The 19,575-nt window shown below is 44.5% G+C and overlaps 2 protein-coding genes across 2 annotated transcripts in view; one reads left to right on the plus strand and one right to left on the minus strand.

The window, feature by feature from the left end:
- The window catches only part of armh3 (armadillo like helical domain containing 3), a 154,416-nt gene extending 144,097 nt beyond the window's left edge, over positions 1-10,319 (minus strand). Inside the window, exon 1 of the mRNA XM_072557221.1 lies at positions 10,217-10,319. The gene's annotated coding sequence lies outside the window, so the exon portion shown is untranslated. The remainder of the gene's footprint in view (positions 1-10,216) is intronic.
- Positions 10,320-13,571: 3,252 nt separating this feature from the next.
- Positions 13,572-17,697, plus strand: hps6 (HPS6 biogenesis of lysosomal organelles complex 2 subunit 3). The gene has a single exon (XM_072557223.1). It carries the CDS (start codon positions 14,580-14,582, stop codon positions 17,142-17,144), a length of 2,565 nt encoding a protein of 854 aa, XP_072413324.1. The 5' UTR covers positions 13,572-14,579; the 3' UTR covers positions 17,145-17,697.
- The last annotated feature ends 1,878 nt before the right edge of the window (positions 17,698-19,575 follow it).

Raw genomic sequence — 19,575 nt, forward strand, 5'->3', positions numbered from 1 at the left:
CACCACTGTCTTCCTGCCAGGAGTCATGAGTTAAGTTCATCATGCACAGGGCAGGACATAGTGATGCCGAGAGGTTAAACATTGAGGTCAGAAAGTTGAAAATAAAATTGTGTTTGCATTTATACAATTCCTCAAAGCGAGTTATAGTCATTAATTCACAGTTACTTTCACAAAAGAGACAACAAGCCCAACTTTCAAAAAGGTGAAACAAATGAATGATGTTCAATCCATAGGTGACAGCTTTCTGAGTGACTTCCATCATCATTGCCTCCACTCTCCTATCATATGGCAGAAGACTGGATGGCTGGTTTGTAATGCAGTGACACAAACAGTGTGGGTTCAATTTCTGCACCAGCTGAGATTACCATGGAGGACTCACCTTCTCAACAGCTCCCCTCACCTGAGGGGTGATGACCCTCAAGTTAAAACACACCAGTTGTCTCTCTCATTAGAGGGAGCAGCCATATGGCTCTATATTTTGTATTTATCCAGATTTATTTTAAGGGACATGATAAAATACGTACTCATCATCCTATCAGACAGTATATTCTAAATCCTGCAAAAAAGGCTTCCTCGAGGTCCCCACCTACTTCAAGAAGACCACCATCATCCTGGTACCAAACAAACTTCATGCAGCATACCTCACGATTACCACCCAGTGGATCTGACCTCCATAATTATGAAGTGTTTTGAGAGCTTCGTCACAGTTCATATCAAATCGAACCTCTCAGCCTGCCCCAATCCTTTACAATTCACCAGTCATCACAACAGATCCATGGCAGACGCCATCGCCCTGGCCATCCATCCTAGGACAAGCCAAACAGAGACACGCATGCGAATTCCTAGAAGTATGCCATTCCAACCAGAACTCTATCAACAAACATATTGACTTAGATCCTATTTACCACCTCCTAAGAAAAAGAACCGGAAATGACGTCACCACAGGAAATGACATCACCAGCCCAAGGAAACCTAACCACATAAATAGAAAGCAGGCTATACCACCAGTGCTTCATCTGGAGGCTCACTGATGATCTTACCTAGTGTGGTGACAAAACGTCTGAAAATGAACCTTCCAGCTCAGTGAGCAAACCTACATCCGATATGGATAACAAGAATACCTCTGTCAAGCTCCTACTTATTAACTACATCTCCTCCTTTAACACTATAATTACAACCAAATTCAGAGACCAAGGTTGCTGGTCCACCCTCTGCAACCAAATCCTCAACTTCCTGACCACTGACTGCAATCAGTGAGAATAAGCAACAACACTCCTCCTCGATTATTCTCGACACCAATACCAGCGTTCCCCACCTCCCCTCCCCCCCAAGGCTGCATACTCAGCTCCTTACAAAATTCTCTATACACTAATGCCTATATGGCCAAATTTCATCGTAACCCATCCACAAGTTCACTGATGACACCATTGTAAGCCACACTGCAAACAATGACGAGACAGAATATAGGAAAGAGCTACAATACTTAGTGATGTGATGTAAAGGTAACGATCTCTCCCTCAATGTCAGCAAAATGAAAGAGTTGGTCACTGACTTCAGGAAGTAAGGTGGAGGGCAAGCCCGTGGTGATGAGTTGGAGGTGGTCAAGAGTGTCAAGTTCCTAGGAATGATGATTACCAATGACGGATCCTAGTCCACCCTGTTGATGCAACAGCCAAGAAAGCACAACAACACCTCTACTCCCTCAGGAAGCTAAGGAAATTCAGCATATCTGTAAAGACTCTTAATACTTTTTATAGATGTACCAAGGTTTGGTGTAGCATGTGCTCTACCAAGGGCAATAAGATACTATACAGAGTTGTGAACGCAGCCCAGTCTGTCATGCAAGCCAACCTTCTATCCATTTCTCTACCTATGTTTCTTGCTCCTCAGGAAGGCAGCCAACATCAAACAGGCAGAAGTGGGTACTGCAGATGCTGGAGTCAAGGTTAAAGTGGTGCTGGAAAAGCACAGCAGGTCAAGCAGCATCCGAGGAGCAGGAAAATCAATGTTTCCGGCAAAAAGCCCTTCATCAGGAATGAGGCTGGGAGTCTCGGGGGTGAAGAACTAAATAGGAGGGGGTGGGGATGGGGAGAAGGTAGCTGGCAGTGCAATAGATGATGGAGGTGAGGTGAAGGTGATAGGTCGGAGAGGAGGATGGGAAGGAAGATTGACAGGTGGCACAGGTCATGAGGGCGGTGCTGAGTTTGAAGGTTGGAACTGGGGTAAGGTGGGTGGAGGGGAAATGAGGAAACTGGTCAAGTCCACATTGATGCTATGGCATTGAAGGGTCCCGAGGCAGAAGAGGAGGCGTTCTTCCTCCAGACGTCGGGTGGTGAGGGAGTGGCGGTGGAGGAGGCCCAGGATCTGCATGTCCTGGGCAGAGTGAGAGGGGAAGTTGAAATGTTCGGCCACGGGGTGGTGGGGTTGGTTGGTGCAGGTGTCTCGGAGATGTTCTCTGAAGCACTCTGCGCGAAGTCGTCCAGTCTCCCCAATGTAGAGGAGACCACATCGGGAGCAATGGATACAATAAATGATGTGTAAAAGTGCAGGTGAAACTTTGATGGATGTGGAAGGCTCCTTTGGGGCCTTGGATGAAGGTGAAAGGGGGAGGTCTGGACGTAGGTTGTGCAATTCCTGCGGTGGCAGGGGAAGGTGCCGAGAGGGGTGTGGACTTGACCAGGTAGTCACAGAGGGAACAGTCTTTGCGAAAAAGGACAGAACCCCCCCCCAAAGTCCTCACCTTCCACCCTGCCAACCTCTGCATAAATCGCATCATCCACTGACATTTCCGCCACCTCCAAACGGACCCCACCACCAGGGATATATTTTCCTCTCCACCCCATCTACTTTCCACAAAGACCGTTCCCTCCACGACTACTTCTTGCAGAGCGCTTCAGAGAACATCATCCACCCTACCCCCATCCTATTTATTTTTCCACCACCAAGGCTCCCAGCCTCATTCATGATGAAGGGCTTTTGCCCAAAATGTTGATTTTCCTGCTCCTCAGATGCTGCCTGACCTGCTGTGCCGGGAAGTAGAGGTTGGATTGGTGGGGGGTGTGGACCTGACGAGGGAGTCGCGGAGGGAGTGGTCTTTCCAGAACGCTGATACGGGAGGGGAGGAAAATATATCCTTAGTGGTGGGGTCTGTTTGGAGGTGGTGGAAATGACGAAGGACGATACGATGTATCTGGAGGTTGGTGGGGTGGTAGGTGAGGACCAGTGGGGTTCTGTCCTGGTGGCGATTGGAGGGATCAGTATTGGGACCGCAATTATTTACAATTTATATAGATGATTTGGAGTTGGGGACCACTTGTAGTGTGGCAAAGATTGCAGATGACTCTGAGATGAGTGGCAAAGCAAAGTGCGCAGAGGAACATGGATACTTTAAGTGAATGGGCAAAGGTCTGGTAGTTGGAATACAATGTTAACAAATATGAAGTCATCCAATTTGGTAGGAGTAACAGTAAAAAGGACTTGGATGGTAAAAAGTTGCAGCATGCTGCTGTGCAGAGGGACTTAGGTGTCCTTGTGCATGAATCACAGAAGGTTGGTCTGCAGATACAGCAGGTAATTAGGAAGGCAAATGAAATTTTGTCCTTCATTGCTAAAGGGATTGAGTTTAAAAGCAGGGAGGTTATGTTGCAGCTATATAGGGTGCTGCTGAGGCAACACCTGGAGTATCGCGTGCAGTTTTGGTCTCCTTTCTAGAGAAAGAATGTGCTGCCACTGGAGTGGATGCAGAGGAGGTTCATTAGGTTGATTCCAGAGTTGAGGGGTTTGGCTTGTGAGGAGACACGGAGTAAACTGGGATTACAATCATTGGAATTTAGAAGAATGAGGGAGATCTTATAGAAACATATAAAATTATGAAGAGAATAGATAAGATAGACTTAGGGAGAATGTTTCCACTGGCAGGTGAAACTAGGACAAAAGGGCATAACCTCAAAATTACAGGGAGCAGATTTGAGACTGAATTGAAAAAGAACTTCTCCACCCAGAGGGTTGTGAATCTATGGAACCCCCTGCCCAGTGAAGCAGTTGACACTACTTCAGTAAATATTTTTAAAGATACAGTAGATATTTTTTGAACAATAAAGGAATTAAGGGTTACGGTGAGAAGGCGGGTAAGTGGAGCTGAGGTTACAAAAATATCAGCCGTGAACTTATTAATGGCAGAGCAGGCTCGAAGGGCCAGATGGCCTACTGAGTTCTTATGTTCTTATCTGTCTGTACTGTATGCAAAACAAAACTTTTCACTGTACCTAGGTAAGCACAACAATAATAAATCAAATCAAAAATCAATTATTGTGTTATCTTAGCTTCTTTTGGTGATCAGCTTGAATGTATGCACGTGTTCAGCCCTGCCTTCAGCCATTGGAAATACTTTTTTAAAAAATTTACATTTCATGATTTTGCACATCTCTATCCAAATTCCTTTTTTACCTTCTCTTGAACTATGCTGTTAGTGTCTTATAGTCACAGTATTTCTGTGGTTAATCCAGCTGGTTACTACAAAGCTTAAGGAAACTCTCCTAGGGATTTTAACATCAATCTAACAGCATTCCAAGAGTCAGGCTTTTCCTTCAAGCCGGGGAGAATGGTTAAAAAGGAGTATTTATCAGTAAATCTCTTGAAAAGATGTTGGCATAATTTAATGTCCTGTTGATCCTGCATGTAGTAGTATGCTCTCAAAATTATATTAAGTGATAAATGATAACAACCCATTTCTATAAGCCATGTCACATATCTCAGCATGAGACAGCAATTACAAAGGTCAGGGTCAGGGTCATCCGTAGCTTAAAACAATTACATTATTGATTAAATGCACAGTGAAGAGGTTCACAGAAAAGCGGGTAGCTTTAATAGGTTACAGAGTTTCTTCAGTTAAAAGGCTGCCCTCAAATCACAGGCACTCTATCTGGAACATGGGTTTAAACCCAGAATAGACAAATGAATCAAAGTATCCTCATCTCCTTTAGTATTATACCAGGGATTCAGCATTTTAATGCACCATACAAATTCGTTCCTAACAGACAGCTTTGCAAAGCATTCTCCATGGGTCAGCTAGCAAAGGAAACTGAATCCTGCCCCAAAATGTGCTATAAGGATGGGCTCAAGGTGGGACTCATCACATTATTTTATATCTAACACCAACTGTAAAGAGAGCTTTAGTCTGTACCTAATGGAGACTGGAGAAATTTGACATTAAGCAATTTCTAAACTCTCCAGACTGAAATGTTCTTCATATTACTGAACACAAGATTCACCAATAAAAGAAAGAGATATCCGGGAGACAGAAGAAATGGCTTGCTACACGGCTTCAACTTACTGTTTAGAGTTGAGGGATTAATGGTAAGTTCTCCAGGCAGTTCGCTCATAATCCAAACCCTTTTAAGAGGTGTAGCTGCTAGTGCCCTTCTCACTTCTCTAACCTTCTCCAGCCTTACAACTTTCAGAGATGTCTATGCTCATCCAGTTCAAGCCTCCTGCACATCCCGGACTTCCTCATGGTAACTTTCCATGCCCAATGCTCCAAACTTCCCTCAATAAACCTCACCACTCTCTTAACGCCTGCCTCTTAACCAGACATTTGGTCCCCTCCCAACAATACTGCTGATGTCCCTACACCAAAAGGACTGCAGTGGTTCAAGACAGCAGCTCACCACTATCTTCTCCATGGCAATTATGAAGGGACAATAAATACCAGACTAGCCATTGATGCCCACATCCCATCAAAGCATAAAAAAATAACCAATTTGTCAGAATCGTGTGCTCTTCCATCAGCAACTTTTCCCTTTCAAGTATTTATCCACATTTCTTCTGTGCAATCTAGAACACAACAACTTGTTGTGTAAAAGAAATCCTCCTCTCCCCATTGAGCCATTTGCTAATTAACTTCAATCTATGTTCCCCAGTTGCTGACCCTTCTCTCACTGAAGACACTGTTTCTCCTTCTCTACTCAAACACCCTACTCTCTCAGGTTCTGCTTCCAACTGCAAACATTGTATCTGACCAGCATACTCATTCTTCAGCTATGAATCATAAAGGAGAGTTTCACGGAACTATTTGGCCACAGGCGACATCATGTAACAGGTACTTACTGACAGATGAATTTATCAAGCGTTCCTCTCAGTCACTGTGGCATCAGGATAGTCCTATCCTGAGTTGGCCAATTTTGCACAGCTGGAACTGGCTGGGCTATACTCTCGTAAACAACCTTTTAGTTTCAGGAACTACGAAACTAAGGAGCTTAAATTATCATCACAAATAAGGATCAAAGGAGGGAACGGAATGAAGACAGCACAGTGATAATAATGGGATTACATGTGCCATTCACTCACTGCTGCTAGTCATGCAGTGCAAGCAAAGTTGGGAAGTGCACTGTGACACCAGGAGAAGGAATATGAAACAATTATCCTCCAACTTAGCACACAGTCAGACAAGCAAAGAGATGCATTTATATGGCCTCTTTCACAAACTCAGGACATTCTAAAATGCTTCATAGAAATGATGTACTTCTGATATAAGCACTTGTAATGTAGGAAAAGCCAGAGCCAATTGGCCCACAGTACACTGAACTGCAAGGTGATAACAACCAAATCAACTGTTTTCTGTGATGATTACAGAGTGGAAAAATAATGCCAGGACACAAGGGAGAATTCAATTACTCTTCTTCCATTCAAACCATAGGATCTGTCACATTCATCAGAGAATGCAGACGGCTGGGGTGTGTTACATTTGTTTTCTGAGAGGCCTCAGGATGTCCTTGAAGTATTTGTTCTGTCCTCCTGGTGACACCAAAATTGGAGGTGTAGTGGACAACGAAGAAGGTTACCTCAGATTACAACAGGATCTTGATCAGATGGGCCAATGGGCTGAGAAGTGGCAGATGGAATTTTATTTAGATAAATATGAGGTGCTGAATTTTGGGAAAGCAAATCTTAGCAGGACTTATACACTTAATGGTAAGGTCCTAGGGAGTGTTGCTGAACAAAGAGACCTTGGAGTGCAGGTTCATAGCTCCTTGAAAGTGGAATCACAGGTAGATAGGATAAGTGAAGGCGGCGTTTGGTATGCTTTCCTTTATTACCAGAGTTTGAATACAGGAGTTGGGAGGTCATGCTGCGGCTGTACAGGACACTGATTAGGCCACTGTTGGAATACTGCATGCAATCTTGGTCTCCTTCCGATCGGAAAGATATTGTGAAACTTGAAAGGGTTCAGAAAAGATTTACAAGGATGTTGCCAAGGTTGGAGGATTTGAGCTATAGGGACAGGTTGAATAGGCTAGGGCTGTTTTCCCTGGAGCATCAGAGGCTGAGGGGTGACCTTATAGAGGTTTATAAAATTGTGAGGGGCATGGATGGGATAAACAGACAAAGTCTTTCCCCTGGGTAGTGGAGTCCAGAACTAGAGGGCATAGGTTTAGGGTGAGAGGAGAAAGATATAAAAGAGACCTAAGGGGCAACCTTTTCATGCAGAGGGTGGTATGTGGATGGAATGAGCTGCCACATGAAGTGGTGGAGGCTTGTGCAATTGGAACATCTGGATAGGTATATGAATAGGAAGGGTTTGGAGGGATATGGGCCAGGTGCTGGCAGGTGGGACTAGATTGGGCTGGGATATCTGGTCGGCATGGACGGGTTGGACCCAAAGGTTCTGTTTCCATGCTGTACATCTCTAAGACTGCCAACCATAACAAAGTAGAGTGCGGTGAGGTCATTTTGGGAGTCTTGTGTTAAGGCCTGTAGATAATGTGACCCACTCAACACAGCTAACTGGAGTATTAAGACAAGGTTGTGCTTATTTTTAGCACCTAGCTTGCTACTGTATTTTGCAGAGATTTCACTGATAATTTTTCTCCTCTAATTTGCTGACCCAACTGGCGCCTCAGGTAACACTGTTACTTTGTTCCATGAGTCTGATGCCAAATTTGAGATATTTATCATTAACTACATGATTCCTTAGATGACCAGAGGCTGCAATGGCACACTGGAGATGATCTGGATATCATGGTCAGTATCTAAGGGATGCTCCCAACGTATGAGAAATATTCAGAATTGCCCAGTGGCTCATCTGTTGTGCAGAGGAGCAGGCTGGTGGAGAACCATGATTTTCTGGATGTTTAGTCCAAAGACAGCTGCTCTCAAACCTCAACATTCAGCTCTTACGCACAATTTGCATTATGTCACATGATTTTGATAGAACCAGTACTTGTCAGTCATGGCTCAGTGGGTCGTCCTCTCACCTCCTGAATCACAAGGCTCCAGCTTCAATTCTCACTCCAGGGCTTAAGCAACAAAATTATAACTGACACTCCAGTGCATAACGAGAGAGCACAGAATTGTCAGAGGTTCCATCATTTCAACAAACAATACACAACAGCCCCATCTGTCTGCTTGTGTAGATAGAATAAATCCACCTTCTGCATTTCAAACAAGAGCAGGGGGAGATCCCCCCTCTTGCTCTGGTCAATTTTTACCCCTCAAAATAATATCATGCTGAATCACATTATCTGATCATTATCACATAGGTGTCTGAGGGAGCTCAATGTGAACAAATTGACTGCTGCATTTTCTACACTACAATATTAATGTACAGTACTTCAAATGTGTTTCATTAAAAACATGTGCCAAGTGGTTATGAGAGACCAAATCTTTCATTTTCTATTTTGAACTGATTTGTTTCAATAATATGATTTAACTGTTCCAAATACTCTCTGCAGTAAGGCATATAAAAGGCCAAGATCAAGGGAGAACAGATGAGGATCAGTCATTCATGATTTCCACTTCTGATAATTAAGTAGTGACAATGGGTCTTGAGAAATTTTCTAATGTAGAGGAAAGAGACAAATTGACATAGAATGGCATCAAGGAGCCTTATTAAAATTAGAATCAATATGAACACAAAGGAAGATGATTGCTGTTGTTGGAGGTCTATCATCTCAGTCCCAGGACATCTCTGCATAGGTACCTCAGGGTAGCACCTCAGCCCAATCATCTTCAGTTGTTTCCTCAAGACCTCCCCTCCATCAGAAAGTCAAATGTGGAGGTGTTCTCTGATAACTGGTCAAGGCTCAGCACCATTCATGACTGCTCAGATACTGGATAACATCCGAGTTTGGTCTAATTGGTAAATAACTTGGGTGGCACACAGCACCAGTTAATGACAATCTCCAAAAGGACGTCCAACCATTGCCCCTTGATGTTCTATGGCAGTATCACTGATGAATCCCCAAGTGTCAGAATCCTTGGAATGATCAGAAACAGAACTGGATCAAGCCATAGAAATACAATGGCAATGAGACCAGGTGAATTCTGCAGCAAGTAACACACCTCCTGAATTCCCAGACTGTTACACAATCTACAAGGCACAACTCAGGAACATAAAGTTGGTTGAATGGATGCACCTCCAACAACATGAAGCTCCAAGACAAAATGACTTGTTTGATTAGCTATCCCCCACCCTTATCCCTGCACTGCATGGACTGCAGCAGACCAAAGAGGCAGCTCACCACTACCTTTCCCATGGCAATTAGGGATCAGTAACAATTACTAGCCCAGCCAGCGATGCCCAAATAAGTATGAATGAATTTAAGATAGCTAAGTCAGACAAGATCCATGGGTGTAAGTATACCAACCTAAGCACTGTCATGGCTGACAGCTACCTCTGTGCATCTGTAATATGCTCACAACATCACACATTATGCCAAAATTGTGATCATTTAGATTGCTACATTGTAGGACTAATTTCCACTTGGAAGCAATGGCTGAAGTTCTACACAAAGATGGTTGAGTGAGAGGTGATCCACAGTAAACCAGTTTGAGGCAATGCACTGCAGACTCCCTCGCTCATTCCCACTGTGACATTCAGAAACGGTGAAGCTGGCTTCAAAGTTTAATTTACAGTTGGAAATTCGGAATAAAACCACATGATGCTGGAAGCTGGAAGCTATTTTGTTCACATCTACAGGGCGATTTCACTAAAACTTTTATGCAGATTATAACGATTTCATTAAAATGTTTTCACAAGTAGGTGTGTTGAAGCACTGTCATTGTTTGCTCTCATTGCAAAATGCGGCCTGCTGATCCAAACCTCTTGCCCTTTACTGCTCACCCTGACCCCTCTCTACCGCAAAAGCCCGGCTAAGGGCCTGATCGTATTCCCACAGCGGAAATGGGAAACAACTCCTCAGACCCTGAAACCTCTTACCTGTCACACCCATTCCAGTCACCAAACCGACCTCCGCACGCAGACTGCCATTCTCAGCCCCTACCACTCCAACAGGATTGGTCCGCCAGCCGCTATCCTCCAGTATCCCACAATGCCTAGCAAGGCACTCCTCCAGTCTCGGTCTGCCAGTATCCCACAATCCTTCAGCAGCCGGTCGTCTTGTGTAGTATATTCTCGAACCTTTTCCGTCGTTAGTCTCAACCACATCGTAAATTAACTGCTCAGTGAGTCTGTTAATATCCAACGGCCTCACATTTCAGCTAATAAATGGATTTCTGAACACGATCTGTATAGATTGATCGAATCTGGGATGCTGGCAGGCTGGTAGGGAGGTCTTATTGAGGCAGAATCCTTCAGTGGACTTTTTGTTCTTTTGTGGATGTTTTGATTTGTAATGAAATGAACCTGTTCGTCAGTTTTTTTTTAATTTTTCGTTGCTGGTAGAGCTTAGCAACCAGAAATACGGGGATGTAGTTGAGTAGATGAAGGATCATAAACAGAAGTTGCTGGAGAACTCAGCATAGGTGAAGGATCATGTTGGCAGCCAGAGCCCAGACTCGTCAATCTAAACAAAGACCAATTTCAAACAACTGCCCCATTAAAACAGCTCCGGAATAAATAACTGCAGGAGGTAATTAACTACAGGGGCAACTAGGGACGAGCGACAGATGCCGGCCCGTCTTTGATGGGAGTATTATTATACAATATAATTGCTGCTTTATAGCATTGTTTTCCATTTGCAGGTGATTGCTGTGGTCCCACTGACGCGGTTGACTGAGGTAGTACTATGAAGCCCCTTCTTCATAATGACATTTAAATATGACGAAGCTGGTATCAAAATTTTTAATTGGACATTCAGGATAAAACTCCTTGATTTAGGTTTTGGGTGTTAGGAGCTGGAAGCTACTTTGTACACATGTACAATTTAACCATATTAAAACTTATGCAGAGTGTAGATGTCTTATTAAAATAAATTTATATTTGATATGTTGAAGGATTGTCATTGCTGTATTGAGTGTCTTTACAAAAAATGTTGTATGAGAGAGGTGATCAATGATTTGTCAATGAGGTAATTTTGTAAGGAGTGTCTTAAAGGATTTATTTAGTTAGAAGAATGGACAGTACATGGAAGTAACTGAACGTACTGCCACTAATCTGGAAGACTCAAGGCTTGCATAAGAGATCACTGAGTGCAGAGGCTGCAAGAAATTACAGATATCAGGAGAGCTAAGGCCATAGAATGACTTGAAGCAAAACTGACAGTTTAAAAGACATTGTTGACTGGGTGCCAATGTAGGCCAGTGATGATGCATGGCATTTATGGCAGTGAACAAATGGGCTGGTCAAAGATAGTTGGAAATAGTTTTGCTGATTGTGATGTAATGTAAGCAGCATCTTAACTTTTGTCAAATGGATCACTGAGGGTGCAAATCATTCTGCTTCACCCTGAAACAGTCACTGGGGAGGATGGGGTCAGTGTCTGCTAATAATCCTAAGTACCTTGTGTTGTTTTACCATGTTAAAAGTGGTTATATGAAAATACATTTTGCATTAATATCATTTGAGAAATTGTTCCATTGAATAAATTATGAACATAATTTCTGCAGAAGTAAATATTGTAGCAGTGAGTTGCTGTTGAAATACTGCAGAGTCGGATATAATCGAATGAGGAAATGACCAGAAGAAATCGATATTTGGCTAAACCAGTTCTATTAAGTCATGAATGTAGCTTTTTCTCATTTCCTGTTCATGGATGATTACCCCATAAATTGCAAGAGTTATGATTAGGAAGTGGTTGTTTGCACTCAATTTTAATTCCACCATCACTAGTGGCTCCTAGGAATGAACAAACTCAAAGTCCTGGGGTCAGTGTAGATGCTGACAATGATTAAAAAATGAGGTAAAAACAATGACTGCAGATGCTGAAAACGAAATACTGGATTAGTGGTGCTGGAAGAGCACAGCAGTTCTGTGCTGCCTGAATTGCTGTGCTCTTCCAGCACCACTAATCCAATGATTAAAAAATACCTGCTCCCAAACTGGATGTTCATTAAATTTAAAAGAATTTATGGATGGCATGATGGGTGAGTGGTCAGCACTGCTGCCTCATAGCACCAGGGACCTAGGTTTGATTCCATCCTCGGGCAACTGTCTTTGTGGAATTGGTGTGTTATCCCAGTGTCTGTGTGGATTTCCTTTGGGTGCTCTAGTTTCCTCCCACAATCCAAAAGATGTGAAGGTTAGGTGAATTGGCCAAGCTAAATCCCCCATAGTGTTCAGGGGTGTGTAATTTGGTGCATTAGTCAGGGGTAAATGTAGAGTAGAGGAGAGTGGGTCTAGATGGGATACTCTTCGAAGGATCAGTGTGGACTTGTTGGGCCAAAAGTCCTGTTTCCACACTGTTGGGATTTTATGATTCTATGAAGAATGCATGAACAATCAAATGTGCACCTCAGTTCTTTCATATGTAAATCGCAGAACATTTAAAAGTTACTTTCTGAAGTGAACCTTAACAGTTGGTGTCATGTCGGCCCTGATAATGCATTTAAGGTGTGAGCTGCCCTGTGTGAGACTGTCTGTGCCACAATGGTCAGACTGATTCCAATCACAGACACTCTCTTTACACACATACACACACTCTCTCACAGATACTCATAACCCCACCCTCTTTCCCCCCCCCACCACCACCACCATACACATATGTTTGTGGGTTGAATTTGTGTTTGCAGAATTACATTTTACTTTGCTCTAAAACTGCATGAATCCATGTAAGAATCTGTAAATCCATTTTTTTTAAATTAGTATCAGTCTGACTATTGTGGCACAGACAGTATCACACAGGGCAGCTCACACCTTAAATCATTATCTGGGCCGACATGACACCAATTGTTAAAGTTCACTTAAGAATGTAACTTTTAAACATTCTGCAACTTACATATGACAGAACTGAAACTAACATGTTGATTCTAAAAGTTGAGAGATTTAGCAAACAATCCAGGTCTTTTTCAACATATAATTTCAGTTATTTCACACTGGAAACTTTTGCTATAAATTCTGTGTCATACAATCTTATACTGCACAACCACGTAATGAAGGAACACTGCTCCAAAAGCTAATGCTTCCAAACAAACCTGTTGGACTATAACCGGCATGTTGTGTGATTTTTAGCTCGAAGAATGAGAGATGAGCAATAAATGCTATTTTCCCACAAACTACATCTGAGATGAAATAAAAGAAATATCATCATTCATCTGCATATAAAACATTGACATGCTGATTACTTATTTATAATAATTGTGAATACATTCCTGTTTTCATAATAGATCTTGATTTATATATATATATATATATATATATATATAGATAGGCAACTAGGGAGGGGTAATAATTGCTGGCCAGCCAATGATGCCCACATCTCACAAATGAATCAATTTTTTAAAATATGCATATTGTATACTCTGTAAAGAAATATGAATAAAAGAGCAAAACATCCAAAACAGGGAGCCATCAATATAAGGCAGCCCTTAATAAATACATTATTATGGGAATTCAAGAGAAATGTCTTTATCCAGAGAGGAATGAACATGTGGACAACACTAGTAGTGGTTCACACGAATAGCAGAGTTGTATATAAGGGGAAGCTAGATAAGTATGAAAACGAAAGGAATAAAAGGATGTGCTAACATTGTGGGCAGAAGGAGGCAAGTTGGCACAGACCCACTAAGTTGAACGGGCTATTTCTGTGCTGTTAAATCTATTAAATCTTTGTAAACATTCAGGAATGTACGCTTAATTTTTTTTATTTGCATACTCAATACATGTATCTCAGCGTATAGAATCACATAATGGTTACAGCACTTGAAGTCATTCAGTTAATCAAATCCGTACTGGCTCTCTTTTAAATGGATTTTGCATGGAGTAAATATGATCTGAATGTGCCTTTTAAATGAATGTTACAGGGTCCCGAGGTCAAGAGCCATTCATAAAGTTCGGGTTTCAAGTGATTGGGCATGTGAACCAAAAGGGAGCTCGTTTTTGGACACAGCGAGAGTTAATAATCTGGTCTGTGTTGTCTGGAAGGCATACGGTGGAGACAGAGTCAAACGAAACTTTAAAAACACAACTAATAAATGCTCGAAAAGAATAATTGCAGTGGAAGTGGTCTCAAGAGTCAGCGCAGACAGTAGGGGCAGGTCTGAGTGGGATCATCCTGTGCTGGTGATTGGATGCAGCTTCTGACCCGGAAACTGCTCAGATCCAGAGAGAGTGAGGAGAGATAGAAATCCAGACACTGGGGTGGGCTGAAGGACCGGGCCAGAGACAGATACCGGGCACAGTCTCCATGCCCCCTGGCCCGGGCGGGATGAGGCTCCGCCGCCTCTCCGGTCTCAGCCGCTACTCTCGACATCAGCAACTGCGGGAGCTCCTGCGACCGGGGCCCGGGCCGAGTTGCCGGGAGGAGTCTCAGGCTCAGCCCCGTGCCCGGCTCCGCTGTTGCTCCCGCCGCCGCCTCTTCCTCCACCTGTCCCGGGACAACCGGTTGCTGAGCTTCGAGCCGAGCCCGGCCAGAGGCCCGGCTCCCAGCCCCCTGGACAGGAGCTTCCCAGGGGCCGAGCAGCTGCTGGAGGTGCTGGAGCTGGAGAGGCCGGGCCCGGGGAGCGGGGACCCGGAGAGACCGGGCAGCAGCTCTTCCTCCTCCGCCGCCCTCATCACCCAGCACGGCCGGGCTGAGTTCTGGAGCTGCCGGGAGGCCGAGGGCTGGCAGCTGCTGCAGGCCGCCGACCTCTGCTCCGGTCCCCGGGCTCGGCTGCTGTCGGCCGCTTGGGATGGTCACTCCATCAGCTGGTGCGAGGAGAGGCCTGGGCCCTCCGCACCCCCTCTGCACTGCATCTGCAGCCGGAGCCTGGGCCCTGGCCCCGGCCTCACCCTGGGGCCTGTCCGCACTCTCATGCACAACAACCCGGCTTACAGGTTGATTGCGGCCGGCGAGGTCATCTACCTGCTCCCTAGCAACTGCCCCATCCCTGGCAACAGCCCCAGCAACAACCCCATCCCTAGCAACACCCCCAGCAACTGCCCCACCCCTAGCAACAGCCCCATGCACAACCTGCTCAAGTTCATCCTGATCTGGAGCCCCCAGGAAGATACCTTGACCGTCACCAGCCTGGCCCGAGGACCCCTCAGCATCAGGAGGCTGCTCCACGAGGACTACGATTTCACGAGGCTTGTGGCGGATGTCGCCGGCATCTTACCTTCCCTCCCGTCGCTGGAAATCCGGGCAGTCTGCCCCTGTCCTACTGGGCTTCTACTGGCCGAGGCCAATGGAGAGGTCAGCCTGATCCAAAACGATGGGACCGCCCGGCTCCTGTGCCACCTCAGCCAGAGCCTGCCAGCTGAGGGCTCGATGCTGATGGAACTATGTGGGACCACCCTGGCCTTTACGTTGGGCAGGACACTGCAACTCGTTGACAGTGAGACAGGTAGGTTGGTGGAGGAGGCAACACTGGAGGTGCAGCCGCTGGGCCTCATACCCTATTGGGAAACAGGCGAGATCCAACTGCTGGCAGAGGACGGCATTTATTCCCTCGGTATTCATCCCAGTAATTCTAACATCAAGTCAGCGTTCTGTTCAAGCAGCAGCCAGGGACAGGAGATGTTGGAACAGCTGGTCTTAGAAGAAGCCTGCAAGTACTACCAGAAAAGGAGTTTGAGCCGCAGCAGATTGACAGTGCAGAAGCTGAAAAGTGAGGCGAAGTTCCAAGCGCCTCTCACCCTCTGCTCCATCTTGCAGAATGAATTCTATCTCAGGAAGACTGGCCACTATAACCAGCAAACCTATATCAAACTGCACAGCATCATGGCTGGGGAATTACAAAGCTATGTCAACTTGGAAGAAGCCAAGTCCTGCTTGGTAAATGGATCTGAAATTGAGGTTGCTGCTTACATTGAGGAAATAACTGAGCAGGAGATTCAGAGGCTGCTGCGTTGCCAGCTTGACCGAGAGGGTCTGGTCTACTTAAATTCCATTTTCAACACATTCCCAAGGGAAGCATGGAAAGCTGTTAAACGGACACTGCACCTGCACCAGAATAGTGAAGGATCCTTCTCTGCCAGAGCCACAGCTGACCTATGGAGAGTGATACTGAGCCCAGGTCTCCCACCAGACCAGTCAGTCAACACCAATGGAGCAGTTCCAGTTTTTGAACTGATCTGTCGTCTGCTGTACCAATTCCAGCCTAAATGGCTGCCAATGTTCATTGAGCTGACACAGCAGCACCTGGCCACTTTCCGGAATTATGGGGGGAACGAGAGTCTGGAGAACGTTCCCCTCTACAAGAGGGCTTTGTCAGTCATCCCACCTGCTTGCGATGGTGGGGCAGGAGATCCAACTGAAACAATCATCGAGCTCCTGCTGTGCAGCAAGAGGCCAAATGCTGTAATCCAAGCAGTTCGCCTTCTGATTGAGCGGGGAATGTGGCAAAGGGCAGTAGAGGCCACCAACAGGTTCTCCCAACAAGGGCCTCTGCTAAAGAAGGAGCTCTTTGCTGCCATGCTGGTCCAGATTTCCCAGCACCGAGCTCTGGATCCTTACCTGGAGGAGATTTGGGAGTTGTGTCCTGAGGATACCACGGCCACAGACGTATTGGACATCATCCTGGGATCTGTGCCCTCGAGCTGTGAATCTGGGCCATACTCTAGTGATGGTAACCAACTGACGATCGGGCTGCTGCGACCACTGCTCACTAAAGTGCTGACGCGGGGTGAAGATCAGCAATGGATAGGCATGGCTGAAGGGCTAAAGACAATGGTCTTCCCTCCTCCCACACCTCCCAGGCAAAAGAAAGCAGTTGACCAGTCAAACCCTCTGAGCGTTGAGCCTAGCATGGAGGCAAGCAAGACATTATGAACACTACTGTAAAAGCACTGAAATACAAATGGTTTGCACTTTTTGCTTGGTGTTCAAGTCAGAAATTTTCCCAATGTGCAATTTGTATTATCCTGTTTAAAAATATGGAAATTTTATAATATTGCTGTACATAGAGGGTGATGCCCAATTGGGGACTGTGAGAACAGTCATCTTTATAAGCTCAATCCCTGTTGCTGATAACCTTTCTAGAATATGCTAATACAACAGGCAGACCAGAGGTGATATTTATCCCAGGGCAAGAAGTTCTGGGTGGGTAGCAGCTGCAGAAGTGATCCTGCTCTGTTCTCAGACCAAGGCACCTTTCCTTTGAAGCAGGCTTTAAGTAGTTTTGCTGGTGCTTGCTGTGGAGGTTGTTTTGTTTATGCCATATTCTCCTTGTCTTTGTCTTTGTTTTAGTCGGGCTAATACCTGGCTTGATTGAGAAATGGAGTTTGGAAGATAGTTAAGAAAGCGCAACATTGAGTCATATATGTTTGAAACATTGTTGAAATAATGTTCAGAAATAATTAAATGAATGTCTTATTTATCTTAATTGTGTTTATTGCTGATATTTTTGTTCTCCGTTGTTTTCTCATGAGTGTTATCTTTATGTTGAGATAGACCAAGGTTGTATCGCAATGTCCCTATGGTTAACAAGGTATCTGTGGCTTTAATCATGCACAGTCACCATGAGGATTTCCCTGTGGCAGGGTCCGTATAATAGTGATATGTGGTCTTCACAGTGGCAGTGAGAAATATTGTTCAGCACCACCACAACGTCCAAAGGATCTGCCCAGTGTATGTGTAAATGGCTTGAGAGGTTGAAAGCCAGGACAAGAACCTCAAAGTTTTGACCACCTCGTTTCTGTCCTCCTTGGTTGTTGTCAATATGACGTGGCGAGTAGGATATAAGATATCAGCTGGGCAATGTCTGACAAAACAATAAGGGCTGATTGTCAGAAGGTTCTGTGAAGCTGAAATTCCTTGCCTGGTTTAATTCTCTGGTGTTATTGCTAGGACTATACATTTACTAATTGATTTCAGGCTGCCTTGTGTGAAGTTTTACGCCAGTCCTATTCCACTCCTAGGTACCGACCTGTAATCAGAGGGCTTTACCCTCATTGTACAGTTCCTTGCAGATGTGGTGAGTTGTTTAAGGGCAGAATGTCGTATTCATTGTATCTTTCACAGTATAGTCGGTTTGGCTATAACGAGGCTAGTTCCATTTTCATGCAACCCCGTGTTGTAAGAAAACTGCTGTGTATCAGCACCATTTAAATTAATGGGGCCAGTATCATGTTATATCCAAAATACGCTTTAAAAGTTCACATTTTTGAAAGTGTCCCCAATTCATCAACATGTTACAGTGAATTTGCATTAATGAAATATGCGTTATAGCAAAATGACCTGGACAGTACAGAGAGTTAATGTTTGCATGTTCACTATTATGATAACCTGGTTGTCTGAGATAAAGTGGGACAAAGTGCATCAAAGCTTTTTATATAAAATCTACTCAGTATCCGAATCAAAGAATGATTCACACAGTGAATGTAGTCTGTCGGGGAGAAAATTGAGAACAGAAATTGTTGCTTTTCCTGTTTCCCAAAGTGTTTTACGTAAAGCTCAAAGCAGTCATTACTGTGAGGCTCTCCTATCTTGTGGGGCATATCCAGCTTCATAATCAAATTTTGAAATTGTGCTTAATCGTGTCCAGTTCTATAACCTATCCTCATCTCAGTTTTTAAACTGGAGGAGGCTTTGATTGAGATAATCAGAATATAAAGAGCCTTGTGATCAACAGGCTGTAGCATATAAGATTTCATTATTATTCAGTTTAAGGTGAGAGAAATATTTTAAAAAAGTCATAAGGGGTAATTTTTGTTTTACACAGTGGTTCATACGTGGAATGAACTGCCTGAGGAAGTGGTGGATGCAGGTACAGTTAGAACATTTAAAAGATAGTCAGGTAACTACATGAACAAGAAGGGTTTGGAGCAAAATGTACCAAGCATAGGTAAATGGGACTAGTTTGGATTGGGAACATGGTCGGTGTGGACTAGTTGGACCGAAGGATTTGTTTCTCTGCTGCATGACTGTGTTGCTGGGTCCTCCGCCTAGGTAAAGCTGATTGACTCTGCAATGCTGTCCTCAATTAGGCTCAGTACCTTGGTCTCAGGAGAAGGTGGGTGTAGCCAGGGCTTTTATTCTGGGTCAAGCTCAATGACCTTCTGGTTCCCTCTGCCCCATCCCCTAAGTGAAAGTGTAGAAATGTCAGGTGAGGGTGGGATTGGAAACTGCTGTGAGTCACCATGCAGTGGAAAATCTTCCAAGAGTTGCTACCTCAACAACTAGAAAAACCCAAAACTCACTGAATGGTAATGAGGATCCATAGCACATTGATAGGCTGATTCTTGCAGTTGCTTAATGCATG

Source organism: Chiloscyllium punctatum, chromosome 38 (genome assembly GCF_047496795.1).
Source record: "Chiloscyllium punctatum isolate Juve2018m chromosome 38, sChiPun1.3, whole genome shotgun sequence".
Taxonomy (NCBI): Eukaryota; Metazoa; Chordata; class Chondrichthyes; order Orectolobiformes; family Hemiscylliidae; genus Chiloscyllium; species Chiloscyllium punctatum.